Genomic DNA, 16,831 nt, shown 5'->3' on the forward strand with positions numbered 1-16,831 from the left:
GCTTCTATGATTCGATAAGTCAAAACCTTTCTCTTGTTTGATCATAGTACTCTAGCCCCTCAATTGACTGAAGACTTAGGAAAAACAGCTGAAAAAAGGAAACCCAAAAATAGTTTATTGAGATTTTTGGTCAGATTATTTATTTGTGTAGTTTGATCTTTTTAACTTGAAAGAAAGAGAACAGTTTAATGCAGAGCTACAATACTTTACATGGAACCCCCTCCCACAAACTCAAAAGCAACCTTTGACATACAACCTTTTTATCAATAAGGGCTTATCTGATATTGTCAATGTACTGGAAAAAACACATATATATTATTAGATATCCAAATACACTAAATCGAGATGATGCACTCAAAGTGGCAAACCATTGCTTTTTTGAATGAGGCATAGTGGAAAAGGATGCAGGAAACTGTAAGAACAATAGGTCTGGTCCCCTTTTCCTCTTCTCTTTATATAGAGATTATGAAGGAAGTGAAATGGTTCTGTTTCCTCACATCTGACCCGTGAGAAAAATAGCCCATGCAGTCAGTTTTAACTTGGGAACACATACAAGCTCTATTTCCCAGTAATGAAATAAAGGATATGTATTCCTCAGAAAGTGAGTAAACAAAACAATGCCTTCATTTCTTCTGGTGTGAGATACTAGTCTCAAGCCTTCTGCTTGCCTTTGTGATGGAAACATTTTGATCTGTAGTAACCAGTTAACCAACATACCACATCTTTATGGATGACTATTAGCTATATGCAAGTGGTTGATACTGAGCCTTTGTATTTGTTAACACTCTTAACTAATTATTAATTAACACTGACTTACTTTGCTTGCTCTGTGATACAAATGATTGTTTGAAGAAAAAAAACAAACCACCCCTCCAATTTCTGTTTCCTGTTAGCACTGTAATTACAGTTATTTCTGGATTTTAGAGCAGCAATAGATACACAAATTCTGGAATCATCAGCCTCCTCCTCACTGTCATCATTTCTGCCAATTTCACAGATCAAGAGAAGCCTACTTTCATGTCATCTAATATTGTTTTACAAGATTCCATTAAAGTCAAAATGGAGATTAACTGTTTACAGTGGAGTAATATGCTGGTTCCTAATACACTGCATAGTGATGATGCACTCCAAGGGGCAAACCCTTGCTCTTTTGAATGACGCATTGTGAAAAACACAGGCAGGAAACTGTAAGAACAAGTTGGTGTAAACTTACTTAAGGAAGGCTTGGATTCAGAGGAAGTGCATTGAGAATTTTCTGTAACTGTTCACAGAGAAAACACTTGCCTGTGTGCAAGACAGCTTTTGTGCTTCTTTCAGTAAACATAAAGGAAGTGGGATCCATCTGTGTTATTTGTGTGACAGAGAACAAATAATATTGGCTTCTAAATATGACATCACAATACCTTCAGAGGCAAATATTCATGTACATGTAACACAATCACATAGGATAACTATAAACCAAACAAAAGGATGCTCATATATTTTTTCTTAATTGTATTTTTAAATTTCAGCTTCTGCTACATGTCAGAGATCCTTGGACATAATTTCCTCAAGGAAAATAAATAAGAAAGGCTAAGACTTATCCCAGATCTGAGCTTGGGATATACAATTGCAATTCAATTTGCAGATGAAAAATTCATAAAACTTAGGTGTTAGATGCAGGAGAAAATTGTCCCATTTGTAATCAAACCATATGGCATAGATAAAAGTGCAAATTAATTTGATATTCTCATAGTACTTCCCTGGTAGACATTTATGTCCTCTCTGAAATCAACACGCAGTTTAACCTTCTTTTTCATCACAGAAATCCTCCGGGGCTATTAGGTCAATATGCAAGACCACTGCCAGAGCTCCGTGGGAAGCTGTGCTGGGAGTCTGATTGTTGTTCCCTCTTGCAGTTTCACACAGCAGGAAATCAAATTATTTAGGATCAAATGACTTGTGGCTGCAGTGTCAGTGAAATTAATAAAATTTGATGACACGTGAATTTGAACCTCATTTGGATTTCAGTGCTAGCATTGTATCTTGAAGCTAGAAAAGAATTCCTAAGAGGCAGTTTGTATACAGATCTTACCCTAAAAAAATACACTTCACCATATGCAGGAAACAATAAAGTGTTTCTGTATGTGACTTAAAAATATAATGTAAACTCAGTGCAATTGCAAATATTATCAGATTCAAATGGTGTAATTTGCACCATAAGCACTGTTTTTCAGCTAAGAACCTGGAATGCAGATAAGCAAAATTACAGACAAAATTGATCCTTAAAAATGCTTATGAACAAGAATCTTGAATTAAGTGATCATTAACTGTCATGAATCCAGCAATAAAGAAAGTTTTCTTCCCTGTTTTTAGCCAACTGCAAACTTCTGTGAACCATGATTGCATGGTCAGCAGGTCTTGACATTTCATCAATTAATAAAAAACTACTGTGATGACTTTTGCCATGACATATTTTCATATGCTAAGTAAATGCATATGCATTTTGCATAAATGACAAATGCAAATCCACAGTTCCATTTTAATAAGATTTCCTTCAGGAAAAGGTTTGATACACTTCTGCCATGACTCATAATAAATGCCTGAGCTTTAGGAAGGAAATTTATAGGAAACCAATAAATAAAGATATTACGTCTACAACTGTATTTGATATGACTGTGAATAGTAATTCCATATTAATGTAACTGTCATCTCTGCTGCCATTATTTGACATCTTTTATGGAAAGCCTGTATTTTTGGTTTTCTGAAAAACTCCCCAAAATATCAGTATGTGTATATGTAGAGGGAAATGAGAAAGGTGTCACAGACATTTCTTTTATGAAAAATCCTCTCTTAGGATTTTCCTGCTGAAGCTGAGAAGTTCAGCAACCAGACATAAACAATAGGTTATCTGCTTCTGTGGAATGCAGCAGGTCAGTTCTGGATTGGCCCAGATTGAGTGTTTGGAGGTAATGGCCAATCCGGAACTGAGCTCTCTCGGACACAGTCCGAGAGAGCAAGGTTTGTTATTCATTCTTTACTTTCTATTCTTAGGTAGCTAGCAGCTTCTGGAAACTCTCCTTTTCTTTTTCTTTTAGTATAGTATAATATATATATATATCATAACATAATAAAGCAAGCCTTCTGATCATGGAGCCCATCTCGTCTCTTCCTTCACCCCGAAAACCTTGTGTCCAACCGGCGACAGAAAGGGAGGTGAATTTTTTCATACCAAACAAGAGGACAGAGGGTCTGAATGATTCAGCTGTTCCCATGCTGTCTGGAGATCAGGAGATGTGCTGCTGTTCCCTTGCCAGATATTTTTGACATCAGGAATATGAGAAAGAATTTAGTCTTCATGTAGCTCTCTCTCAAATATTCAACTCCTATAACAAAGAACAATCTAAGACACAGTACATAAAATCAGCTATTTATACTTTTTTTTTTTAATCTTTGTAAACTGTCTCCAAACACTGTTTGATGCACTGCCCTCTCAAAACATTCATGCACATCCTCTTCACATCCATTTGTGCAGAAAAGCATCATCCTCAGACTAATTTTGACTTTGTGCCTGTTGAGAAAGACTTTGGGTCCAACCTTACAGTTTTCAAGTAACTGCTCCCAGACACATGGTTTGCTGTATAACCAATGTTATGGGCCCTGTCTTTTGGCTTGTATTGATACAGAATCTTTCTGTCATTTCAGAGGTTTACCCTTGGCTTAGGGGTGGAGTAAGTAATTTCAGTGATTTACTTCAAGATTTTAAATACTCCTGTTTTCTATTCCACTGTAGTAAAGGTTTACATGCTAAATTCAGGAAGCAGAAGCATTATATTGTTCGAGACGCCTAGTGAGTAATAAGAAGGCTGTGATGCACTGATGCCATTCCTGAAATAACTCCTCTCTCCTGGACAGACATCAGTGAGCTTAAGTGAATCATTCCATCTACCTCAACTGAAGTGCTCATTCAAGAACCCACAGTGTCAGCAGTCACTGTCTTTGTATTTGTAGTCTCTCGCTCTGAGGCTGGTCTGGCATATTTGCTTTTACATTAAAAGAACTATTTATGTTTTGCTAAGTTACTTTTTCAGCTCACAGAGAGTAAAAAAACAGAGTGTTGGGGTTTTTTTCTGTTGTTGTCTTTTGGTTTGGTCTTTTTTGGTCATTATAGGAAAAGTAAAGCTAAGAGCCAGTACAATTAATATTTTTAAATGTGGCTCTACATGCAAATTCATGGAAAGTTTTCCAGAGCATCACTATCCCTTTCATTTTGGTTAAATTATTTTCTCCCTTGAAACAATTGCTTACTTAAGACAGAGAGAGTGGTCAAGGAAGACAATGATTAGATCAAAAACTATGAAGATGCTTTGGATATGGAGTGCTGTTTTCCTCATTGATTGACTTGTCTCAAAAAATATGGCCATTATTCTGACTGCCCCTAATATCCATACTCTCTGAATATTACTCATTCCCCTCAGCTTTCTATAACAGCATTGACTTGAATTTTAATTTCTCATTGTACCCAAGGACCCTGTCATGTTCTAGAAATGGATGTCTTACATTTTCTGTAGGGTTACAAAGTCCACAGGAATAGGGATGTAGTAGATCCTCTACCACTTGAAATCTTTAAATCGTATGAAGACTTTTAAGACCTGTTTTAGCCTGGGCTGATGTGGCTTTTGAGTCACAACGCTACAGCACACCTGTGCAATAGGTGCAATACACCCATGGTGAGAAGAGACTCAGGGCAGGTTGATGGCACAGATGGGGCTGATGGGGCTGATAAGGCAGGGCTAAGACAAGACACATCCACACACTCCTGTTTGAATCACTGCACCACAGTTTCCATCCACCTTTGGAGACAGCAAGGAAATCTGGCACTTTGAACAGGTACAAGTTACTGGTGTTAAAGCAAGAGGATGGGACATGAGCACATGCAGCAGGAATTGATGTCCCTACTACATCAACATGTCAAACAAAAATGTGTTGCAAGATGAAAGTAAGACCTGATTATGTAAGAAGGCTGTTAAGATGATCTCATCTAACAGTGAAATCTGCAATCATGGTGTCGGTCCTAACAGTTTTTAGCTGGGAAGGATCTTGACAGAAAATACTGTGTGTGCACATTGATGCATATGCCTGCCTAAACATAAGTATATTTTGTTGTATTATGCCTACACATGAGTTATATTTTGTTGTATTATTCATATAATACAATAAAAATCAAAAAGAACATTATCATACAAAACAAGAACAGCATGGGCTATCAACATATAATAGTAAAGTGAGACTGTCTAGTTAATATATGCTGGAAAACAATTTAAATGGCCATTACCTAGCAAATGACATAGTAACTTTCCCCCACATTTTTCAGGCTTGGCCCTAATGGTGTACACACCTGTCTCTGGAGAAACCTGTAACAACAAATATGTTTACCACATGTTTACTGCAAACATTAAGTACGTTTATAAAGCTAATTTCTCATGGGGTGAGAAGCTATTCAGATTCCATTCAGAATCAATGAACAGCTGAAAGGTAGAAGGAGACAAAGAGGTAAAGCTGGTAGTAACTGATAGTTGTGGCCAAGAGAGGTTGCTAATTACTAGTGTGCTCTTAGTGCCATTTCTGTTTGGACCTTCTGTTCTGTTCAAAACTGTCATTGAAGACATGGGGAAAGAGGTGATGGAGTTTGTGTGATCCTATTTTAAATTACACAGTAAAATACCTGATGGTACTGAAAAATGCAAAGTAGTGTACTGGGGGGAGAGTAATCCTAATTACCTGTAACAGAACAATTAATTACTACCACTTTGGAAATAGCTTTTGAAACCGTTGTGCATAGTCCTTAGGACTTTTCAAAAAGTCAAGTGAAATGTTGGGAATTTTTATTATTGGGAGTGAGAACAAAACAGAAAACATCCTTACATCTTTTGTATATACTATACCCACATGCTGGGTAATACTGACAGTTCTGCTACTTCAGTCCCAGAAACTAACACAGAATTGTTTGAAAAATTATAAAGAGAAACAAGAAGGATCAGCAACATGGAGACACATTCATCTTATATGAGATTAAATTAGGGAGCATGTTGGAGAAAGGAGAAGACAGAATAATTACTTGCTCCAGTAAGTGCCAGGAGCCAGGAGAAAAACCGATAGTTTTCATTGATTGCACTGTTTTCCAAATGCCTTCTCTTGGTCCCTGCTGGAGGCAAAATGTCCAGTTAAATTGATGGTTTGATCAGATGCAGTATGTCTACTGTGTTGTTCTGAAGCAATGTTTTTTACATTGTGCATAATTCCTCTGTTTGGCTGCCTTCATGGGCATCTGGGGGGACAGCAACAATGAAGGGAGATGCCAAGGAAGGTCAAATCAGAATAGTCTGCTTTAAGGCAGAATTTCTTGAGTTTTAGGGAGCACTCTTACACAGCTAAAATGTGTGAATTATGAGTCTGATGATGACCTTCACCAGTTATATGAAATATGTATGAGCAATATTTCTATGTCTGTCCTGTGAGCTTGTAAAGGACAATTTTGCATTTCTTTCATTTTAAAAACAGCATCAATTTGTGGAAACAGAATGATGGGAAATCACCATCTCCATAATTACAATGTTTCCTGCTCACTGCTGCTGCCCCTGTAATGACATAATCAGTCATGAGTTCTGATGTTGCCCAGTTAATTTTTGTAGTTTGCCAGTATCTGTTACTTTAATTGTCATGGTAACAGATGGTTTTGATTTCTTATTAACCTATTTTAACATTACATGACTAGGAATGGTCATGAAAGAAATAGTAACAAAAGTGTTTCAATAATCTCCTGATGCCTAGAGACAAATACTTGGGTATAACACTTCCTTTTCAAAAGACAGAAAAAAAATATATTAGGCTTAGTCAAAAACATGTGTTAAAAAATGAGGAATTACAGAGTTTTGTTAATCTTTCTCAGATATATAGTTGATGCTTCTTATAAATTAGGGTCTATGAGTCAAAACTGAAAAGAATTTTTAACGTAGATTTCATCATCAGTATAATAATATAACCTTTAGTCTGAAAAGTCACAAACTATTACTTGATCAAACAAATTATTATAATAACAATCACATTATGCAAAGGGCTACATGATTTGTGCAAATGTAGTGAGGTTTTTTGATGATTAAGAAATCTAGATTATGTGCAACTGAAAGCATGTTGTTAACAATAAAACCAGACGATAAGTGCTTTTATTCTATACTACTAAATAACTGGAATCTTCAATGTATTTGGTAACATACTAAGCAGATTCACTTTTAAAAGCTTTATCTCAGATCTACCTTAAAAACCACCTCTTTTTTACTGTAGCATTTAGCATTTTGTCAGCCAATATAACAAAGACCTTAGAAAAGCAGTATGCACATATGGCATCATATGCACAGAGCATCAGTGCTCTTCAGATACTACATTCTCCTGGGAATTTTCTATGTCTTTTGATCCAATTCAGATAGATTTAAATTTCATTTATTTCCTTAGCAACTTAGGAATGTAGTCCTTTTAATCTTTTTTCCTAACTATCAAGGTGGTTTTTTTGCAAAGAGCACCCCTTATTGATGTAAAATCATCATAATATCTAATCTGTTCCAGAAAATATTTTGATAGCATATCGAAACCAGAAAGCAGTATGCTTTTGGGGTTTTTTTTAACTACCAGAGATTCTGTAACTGATCAAAAGTGATTATTCAACGGAAAAGTTAATCTTTTCATGAAAACATCATCCAAAAAATCCCTTGGAAAAGCAATGGGCTTGGACTACAATCCCTGGAGTGATAAAAATGTGATCTTCTTGGGATCATTTCCATTGTGCAAATCAATTTATCTAGCTGCAGTTTTGAGCCCTAGCAGAGCTTGCTGCAGTGGTTTGAGGTGCCATCACCTATTTATTCCTCCTGACACCTGTGATGGGAGAATGTAATAAGGGACTAGTGCCACATGGCACAGCTCACAGTCTGAGAAAAATTCTGAGCCTCACCTTCAGAAACTAGTGCATGAAAGCTGTGAATTGCAGGGGCTGGAAATAGTTTCTTTTATCGAGTCTGCTTTAGGGGCAGTCATGCCTGATGGGGAGGTGGGAGACACAGCTGGCAACGGCAATGCCTTCAGCTGTGGCAGTGGGAATTTTTGTGAGAGCCTTGGTACGAGCCTTGACTCTCACTGGGGGCTTGGCGGCAGCTTCATTGCTTTGCAGGAATTGGTGCAGCTCTTAGCTTAAATGCCTGAGTCCTTGAGAGAGGACGTAAATGTTTATATGAGGTGAAGAGGAAGAGAGAGAGACAAGAGTAGTAGAGAACGCCATGAGACAAGACAAAAAAAAATAAAGTTTGCATTCTTTCTGCAGCATAGGGTGCGAGGATATGGGTGCTGAATGGAAACACAGATACACTGCAACACAACTTTATCGACGGTAAATGGTGTTAATTTAGCTCGTTCATTTTCTTTGGAAGGAGAACTAGTTTTCTAGAAAATAAATGGGGGGTGGGGGCATGGGGTGTGCTAAGGAATGTGGCATGATGTCACCCGGGGAAGCCAGTGGAGATGGGGCATACAGGGCATGGGACGGTGACGGAGAGTGACTGAAGCAACACGGTAAGTTACAGAGAGCTGGCCCACAGGAACAGGGGCACCTGCTGAAGGGCTGGCCTTGGAAGGCGTTTTACCTAGCAAACCCACTAGCGCCCGTGCCGCGGGAAGAATTTAACCCTGGCACGGCACGGCATGTTACGGGGGGAGGGGTCCCGGCAGGGCAGGCAGAGCAGCTCCGCATCGCTCCCATGGAATGCCACCGCGGCAGAGCCAAGATGGCCGGGAGCGCCGCCCCGGGGCGGCGGGAGCTCAGCGCGGGAGGCGGCGCGGCCCGGCGGGGGCAGAGCCACCTCCGCCCGCCCCTCGCCGGCCCGGCCCCGCCCGGCGCTGCCCCACGGCTCCGAGCGGCCCCGGCAGCGGCAGCGGGTGAGTGCTGGCGGGCGGGAGCGGGTCGGGGACAGCCAGCCGTCCGTCCGTCCGTGCGTCCGTCCGTCCGGCGCAGGGAGCCGTCCTTCCCTCCCTCCGCGGCGGGGCCAGAGGCGCTGCCCGCGCAGCGGGTGCGGTGCCGCTCTCCCGGGCGGGGCCCGCTTCCCGGTGCTCCCTGCGCGGGCGGCGGCGGGAGCCGGATCCCGCCGGGCTGTGGGGAGCGAGCCGCGCTCTGCCTCCAGCGCCGCCCGGCCCGGGGGCCATCGCTGCCTGCGGGGGGACAGGGGCGCCGTGGGTGACTGATGTGTGTGCGTGTGTGTGCTCGCAGCGCACTTCTGCCAAATAAGGAGAAGTTTAATTTCCATTCCAGCGATATGCTGCCTTGCAGCCGTGTATTGGCGTCTGGAGTATCAGAGTCTAATAGCTGGTGTGTACTTTTGATAGCTGGTGTGTTGAGCATCTACAGTATAAACCATTTTGAAATACTGAGCATCTCTCCGCCTTGCTCAGTCACTCTTCTCTGATCTCAAAAGTCTTGCCTAATAATGTAGAATTTAACTTTTTTATTTTAAATAATGCTGTTTATATTGATGATGTACATGTATGAAAATAATTAGAAATCAACGTGACTTTAAAGAGCTGAAAGTAAAAAAGAGACTTTAAAGTGAGAAGAACGTTTTTAAAGAGAAGACAACTATGACGTTGTGGTGACCAATATCAAAACTGGCAGTCTGACAAATAATGGGAGTGTAAGCTTTCTAAGAGGTGGGTCATAATTTCCTTGCTGACTTGATCTGTTTAGTGTGGAGTCCAACGAAATCTGGAAGTTTGTGGAGTTCACCTAAGGCATTTGCAGCTGTGCAGCCTTGGTGCCCTGCCCTTTGCAGCGGTGGTCCCATGGCAGCACGTCCAGTTTCAATGTCACCTGTCTGCAGCTGACACCCACTGCACTGCTGCTGGTGCCGTGCACTAGGGATGAAGCTGTGGTTCGACTGGGGCTTTGTCTGAAACCCATGCTGATGATTAATCTTGCTCAGGTTTGCATGTTAAAAAGAAACTTTTTTTTTTGCATGTGAATTTTGGATCTAAAAATCAGGCTCTGCTGCAAACGTTTTTTTGCCTCTTGGGTAAATCACAAAGGGTCAGGAAGCGGAACTATGTCACTCTTGCCTATTTTAACTCAATAAAAAAAAAGGAGGGGAAGCTTTTCTCTTAGGAAGAGTTTGTGATGCATTCAGATGTCTACTTTTTAACTCCACTTTCATACTAGTGCAGAAATCCTGGTTTCTTGAACAACAGAGTGGGTCTCAGTGCTCACTGAGCCCTTTTTAACTAGTGCTCAGCTCCAGAAGCTCTCAGTGGCTTTTGTTCCAGGCTGCATTGTTGGCATGCATGGAGGCTGCATTTCATGCTTTGCTTTGTCTCTGATGTCCAGTTTGTTGTGCTTACATCAATGCCAGTTTTTGCTGAAGGAGTTCAGCATCTAAAGGTGTCATTGTGTTGACGTTGCTTTGCACAGGATAGGCCATAATAGGCCAGGATAGGCCAGATGCCTTTCAGGCATCTGCAGTTGTTAATCTCAGACACTTTGTAGCCCGGTAGTGTTGTGTGTGACTGTAGTGCTGCCCTATGCTGTGCCGCATATGGCTAAACTGTTGCAAGGCATTGGTACGCATTGGTGCAAATTGCCTGTTTCACGGCAAAGAGGTGCCCAGGATATGTTTGACAGCATAGTAGATTCTTGGGATCATTTTGGATGGCAAAAATGTTGACTGCCTTAGGTGATTTGGATAGTTTGGATCAGTTCTGCTTTCAGTAGCAGGTATGCAGGAGGTGCTGTCCTTTCAGACACCATGTGTGTCTGTAACCAGCAATATCTTCCCAACATATGTAGAAAGCTGTGGTGTGGTTTAAGAAACCAAATCTACCACATATTCCAGAGAGAAACTTAAAGGCAGATGTTCCATTTTCATTGAGGCCATCGATGGAAAGTTGCGACGCCCCTGAAGCCGCATGATGTTAGTGAGTTGCTCTGATTCTGTGGCAGCTTAAGCTCATTCCTTAAAACAAACAACCCTCCTCTTCCTTGACCTTCCCACATCTGTCATATTTTGAGATTGGCTCCTTATATTTGTGTATAGAATGTAACAAGATTATAACTTCTGTTCTCTCCAAATGCAGAGGTGCAGAGGCTCTTTATCTGTTCAAGACTAAAATCCTAGATTATCTTGTAGTCATGCATCTCTAGGCTACTGGGATTTATGAAGTGTTGTGACATTCCTAAAGAACTGAGAACACGTCAGAATGGTGCAAAGGATTTACAGGATTCCTAATAATGTTGTAATTTTTTTTTCCTTTTAGACCACAATGAATGTGGAACATGAAATTAGCCTCTTAGTTGAGGAGATTCGGCGGCTGGGAACCAAAAGTAAGTTTTGTAGTGCCTCTGTATGGATGTGGTCACATTATAGATGTGTATATGTACATACATGTCACCATGCATGCGTGTCATACACATGTAGTCATGTTACATCAAACTAAGAGCTTGGCAAAGTGAAATGAGCAAATAACCTGAAAACCTGCATATGCACTTCGTGTTGTACTGTAAGGTACTGCCTGTGTTCCATCCTGTTAAAGTAGTTATGTTATAAAGTTAAACATTTAAGCCTCTGCGCAGAGAGGATGTAGGCCTGAAATCCTGCTCCCTGAATCCTGAATCAGCTGCAAGAGTCACCTTTTCTTTAGGCTTTCAATACTTGCTACAGTCACCACAGAAAAAAGTTGCACCTCCTCCTTCCATCTCCTTCCTTGGTAACTTCTTTACTTCAGAATTCATGCATTTCCATTCTGTTCATGATCTTATTATTTGGAAGAAATTGGCCTGTATGCCTAAAACTAATCCAGGAGTTTTATGTGTAGTTCCAAACTTCCTTAAATTTGCTCAGAATGTACCATTTTCTCTTAAGATTGTTTTCCATTGCTAAAACTCCTATTTCTTTACAAATATTTATGCAGTTTGTGGATGTCCTACCTGTTCCTATATGTTAGTTCTGGTGCCATTTGTTCAGTTCCGCTTGTTTTTTAAAACCTAAATGTATTTGTACATCTTGCATTTTGTATGGCTGCATCTGCTTTTAGGAATAACATATCTTTAACGTATATTTTTAAATTTTTGCTTTGTGTAAAAATACACATTGCAGCCTTTTCAATGTGACCCTCAAAGATTAATGAGTGAAAAAATTGTGAAGCAAATATTTTAATGTATGGTTTAGATTGAGGTTGGAGGAACAGTGTGTTGGACTTGATCCTTATGGGTCTCCCTCAATTTGAGATATTCTAGGATTTTAATTATTTAAAATGAATTGCCTTCAAATGCTGTGAAGAGGTTCAATAGCCTGTGCTTGTCATAGTTTTCAGAAAGTCATCAATAAAAGTAAACAGAGCAGATATATGGTCCTTGATACAAGTCTCTGTAAGGAAAGGCACAGTTAGATTAGGCAGGAGTTCTGCCTAGTGTTTATCATCAGCATTCATAATATGATCCCAAATAAACTGGGAAACACAGTGGGCTTTGCTTTCAATGTTCTCTGTGCCACCTTATCTTCCAGGAATCTCCTAACTTGAAGGAAATCTACATAATGTCTTTTATTTAGATGCTGATGGACAAGTGAGCGTGAAATTTGGTGTGCTGTTTGCTGATGAGAAGTGTGCCAACCTCTTTGAAGCCCTGGTGGGAACTCTTAAGGCGGCAAAACGACGGAAGATCATCACTTACCAAGGAGAGCTGCTTTTACAAGGCGTTCATGACAACGTGGATATCATGCTGCTGCAGGACTGAGGCAGTGTTGCAGCTATGTGTTAATGGAATTGCTTGAAACAGTTTGATCAATCAGACAATTGTTTGATTTTCCACATACTCTTAATAAGGCTGATCATTCCAAGGCGTTTTGATGTATTTTCTATATCTTTATAGAAAGAAAACTGTCCTATTTTGGAAAACATTCCCTTTTGTAAGTCTTCCTAAAATGGTACTGTATGTGGTAATGTAAAAGATGCCAGATCTTTTTCTCTCTTTTCTTTTTTTTGTTTCCTTTTTTTTTTAATCTCAGGTAATTCTCTCAAATGTCTGGTGGTTATTTTCAACATATGAAGAAGAGGACTGGTAATTTAATGTTTACAAATGAAAATGTGCCATGAAAGTATAAAATAAAAGCACATACTTAAATTTGTATGTATGCGAGTTATTCTTACTGCTTTGGTTTCTCTTTTTATTTGCAATCTGAAATGAAAGCAAACTGAATTCCTGCAAGGAGCATATTTAGGCAACTCTTCAGTAAGCACGACAGTGAGACAGAAACAATTTTGCAGCATGATTCAGTAGAAGAATGACTGCCCTTTGGATTGACCAGATTGTGCACAAAAAGGCATGAATGTTAAATGTACCTCGTTCATCTGTGTCAGGGTCATGTGCTTTTGTTTTCTTGTCCTCTGGACTTGTGAAGGAAGTGGGTGAGAAGCTCCCTGAATGCTTCCATGCAGTGTTAACTGGAAGTTAGTACAGCAGCTTCAGGCTGTGGTTCTTTTCCTCATAGAAGTCCTACTTTCTCTAAATCTCTCCAGGCAGAAGGTGGCAGGGGAGGAAAAGAAAGAAGCCCTTTTGATTGTTTTCTGGCTTACTGCCTATTCTCTTTATCAGGTAGAAATGTACCCTCCAGTAGGGACAGAGTTGCTGCATGAGGAAAGCAGCCGTGGGTAAGCAAACTGCTTCCTGCTCTGTGCTTGCACTCCACAGCTGCAGCCCCTAAAGTTGCAGGATATGTGAATTTCCCTTAGCAGCCTTTTACAAGTGCAAAATGTTTGAAAAGTGTCTCCTCATTTACAGATCCAGCAAATGCATGCATTGTTATGGAATCTCTACAAAGCTGTGTAGTTCCAGCTGCTACCCCTTTTGACTTGTTTTGCTCTGCTTTGTGCAACAGGAAAACAACTTAGATCCTGCGTGCAAACAGATCTGGGCTGCCTTTGCTTGTGCTGGCCCCAGAATCTGGAGAGCAGGGAAGTGATACACAGAGAAACTTGAGCTGTCTGGGTCCAAGCCAGCTGGAGTGGAGCTCAGCACAGCTTACTGGCTCCAGGGCTCTGCCACTCTGGTGCAGCTCTTCTGCTTCCAGACCTGAGCCAGCAAGTGCTTGCACCCCTGTGCTCCTCAGGTAGAAAGAAGGGGGACAGAGATGCCTTTAAGATGCCTTCTGCCAGAGGGGTGAGACCAGACAGCTGTGAGTTGCCAGATAACTACAGCTGGATTTTCTTCTGCTTGTCTTTTGCTGCAAGAGTCTGGATTGTCTGGATTCATAGAATAGCCTGAGTATGCTGACAGATACCAACTGCTTTGTGATTGTCTGATATGCCAGTTTTGGCACAGAGGGTACCAACCTATCCCAGCCAGGAAGTAGCTCTCTGTGCAAGCTCATGACAGCTCTTCAAGCCCTGAAGGGCTCAGCCTTGAAAATTTAGTAAAAACCAAACAAGTAAACGTAAGGCTCAGTGCTGAGTTTGAGCCAAGACAGGACTAGGAAGAGACCTTTATGTCTCTCTTACTTTAACAATACTAATAAAAGTGCTCAGGACTTCTGGGAACACCATGTAGAAAGAGACAGAGAAACCTGGAATTAAAATAAATGTAACAATCAGAGGAGAGTGTAGCTTGTGTACTGCCTGGGGCAGGTGAGTTTCATTTTCTCTCTGATTCTGAAAGCAGGAGAGAAACAACAGGAACAAGGATGTATATCTAAGAATTTGTGGCCAGTGCAAAGTCTAATCCAGTATCTACTGGCCTCAGAACTGTATAGGGTTTTCACTTCAGGTTATGGACAAGCACTGTTGACTTTCTAATTTATTTTTTTCCCCAGAGAAAATCAAATACTAACATTTCTTCCCGTCCATGGGACAACACATCTGTTAAGGAAATAATTTCCACAGCAAATGGCCTGGATATGAAATGTAGTTCCTGGAGCACTTGAACACAATAATAGAAAGCTGGGGGCAGGAATTACCTATTTCTCTAAACAGTAGTACAATCAGCACTCCTCTGCAATGGGTTTGTGATCGTGCCAGCTACGGCTCTGAAGGAAGTTAGCAGGGCAGCCAGGAGCACCACTCATTCCGAAACAGAAAGTAAAAAATGTGGGGAAGTAGAAAGAATCAGAGATTTTTGACAACAGTGCAAGAGCTATCAGTAGCTGTCACCTGCCTGTGATAATGCCGAGAAATCAGTGGAAATGTAGCTTGGCTAATTCAGCCTCTATCTTCATAAGATCTGAGAGCATGGTGGAAACTTGAAGAGTGGTTGGATGAGCTCCAGGCAAAGCTAACTGATACAATTTAAGATGTCACCTGTCCGTGTCTTCAGCTGGGACTGTTAGAGTAGATGATGGAGTGGAGTGTGTGCACTCACACTCACTCATCTCAGCTGTTTCCATACAACATCCAGTGACTGGAGATAAATGTGCTTTTCAAAGGAGTTTTAACTAAGCTGTGAAGGTGCTGAGGTGCAGGTCTGCATAACCTCTTGTGTGGGGTGGTGACATCTTAAACTTTGCAGCTGATTCTCTTGTGAGCATAGTTGTTTGTTTGTTTGTTTGGTTGGTTGGTTTTTTTTGGTAAGAGCATGAGCAAAGCAAGGATTGCAATCTATACAACACTATATTTTATGTGCCACTCTTATTGGAATTAATTTTGAAAATGCATGTTGTGTTTAGCTTGTTTCTCATGTTCCCTCCAAAGCTTTGCTGGAGGTATTCTTTCTGCTCCGAGGGATTTCACTTGATGACAGCAATGTCACTTTTGTCATTCATTCCTGTGTAAAGCTTTGCCACAAAAAACACTTGAAGGAAAGAACAAGAGGAAGAGAAGTAGGAAGTTCTTACACACTGAAAACTGTTTATATTGCCACTGATACTTAGTGGTTTTATTTTAAATTAGTTTTATAAATAGGCTGAGATTCTCCTCTAGTCTGGCAGCACAAAATATTAAGCATGTTTAAGGAGTTGCAGAGCCTTTGCTAAGGTGACACCACACCATTGTCTCAGGACTGGCCTTATGGGTCCATACCAAAACACTAACCTTTAATGATATCTTTGTATATCTCCACTTAGTGTATAAAACAGTCCTAAAAGTTTGTTCCACAGTCTCCAGCATAAATTATGTTCAGAATTACTTAAAAATCTTTTGTCTGATAACATGAAAGGAATCATGCTTTCAAGGACTTTAAAAAAGCACAACGTGTTTCTTTTGGAAACGGCAAAGTCAGTAATTTTGCAAAATTCATGTGATCTACCTTTTCTCTCAGCAGTAAAATCCATACCAGTTTAGATCTCCTAATGATTTGCTTTTCAATGCAAGATATCTTCAGCATTTTGATCTGAAATGTCATTCTCAAAGAAAGTCAAGAGCAAATTGAAGAGCTTCAGTGCAATGATTTCCAGGTTTCTGTATGGTTGGTATTTCCAGGTACCTCTGGTTTAAAAATAAGTCAAATAGGTTATTTGAGGGTAAGTGCTTGACAGTGTTTCTGTAAAGCAGTGTTTTTAACATCTAGTTACATAAACTGCCTGATATGAAATTATTCTAATAAAGTTTTCCTGAGGGTGGTGGTTCAGTTTAGTTCTGCCACTCTGAGTACAGCTTTAGCCACAAATGCACTGCAGTGTGTATTTAAGCAGCTGAAACCAGTCTGCTGGTGCACATTTTGAATAATACACCAGAAGCAGCATTATCTTCTGGTGCAGCCTAGATGTCATTGCAGATTATGCTTATCTCTGCCAGAGCACCTGAGTGATTCAAATATCAGCCTGGTAACCTAGAGAGGGAG

The 16,831-nt window shown here is 40.4% G+C and overlaps 1 protein-coding gene across 2 annotated transcripts; it reads left to right on the plus strand.

Annotated features, from left to right (window-relative positions):
• The first annotated feature begins 8,910 nt into the window (after nucleotides 1-8,910).
• ABRACL (ABRA C-terminal like) lies at nucleotides 8,911-13,190 on the plus strand. 2 transcript variants are annotated; one of them, XM_030945648.1, is made up of 3 exons: nucleotides 8,911-8,961; nucleotides 11,323-11,389; nucleotides 12,615-13,190. In XM_030945648.1, the coding sequence occupies exons 2-3, from the start codon at nucleotides 11,329-11,331 to the stop codon at nucleotides 12,797-12,799; spliced, it is 246 nt and encodes an 81-aa protein (XP_030801508.1). In that variant the 5' UTR covers nucleotides 8,911-8,961; nucleotides 11,323-11,328; the 3' UTR covers nucleotides 12,800-13,190. The 2 variants fall into 2 exon arrangements, with proteins under 2 accessions (XP_030801508.1, XP_030801509.1); XM_030945649.1 differs by lacking the exon at nucleotides 8,911-8,961 and adding an exon at nucleotides 8,979-9,388.
• The last annotated feature ends 3,641 nt before the right edge of the window (nucleotides 13,191-16,831 follow it).

The sequence above is a fragment of the Camarhynchus parvulus genome, chromosome 3 (genome assembly GCF_901933205.1).
Source record: "Camarhynchus parvulus chromosome 3, STF_HiC, whole genome shotgun sequence".
Classification (NCBI taxonomy): domain Eukaryota; kingdom Metazoa; phylum Chordata; class Aves; order Passeriformes; family Thraupidae; genus Camarhynchus; species Camarhynchus parvulus.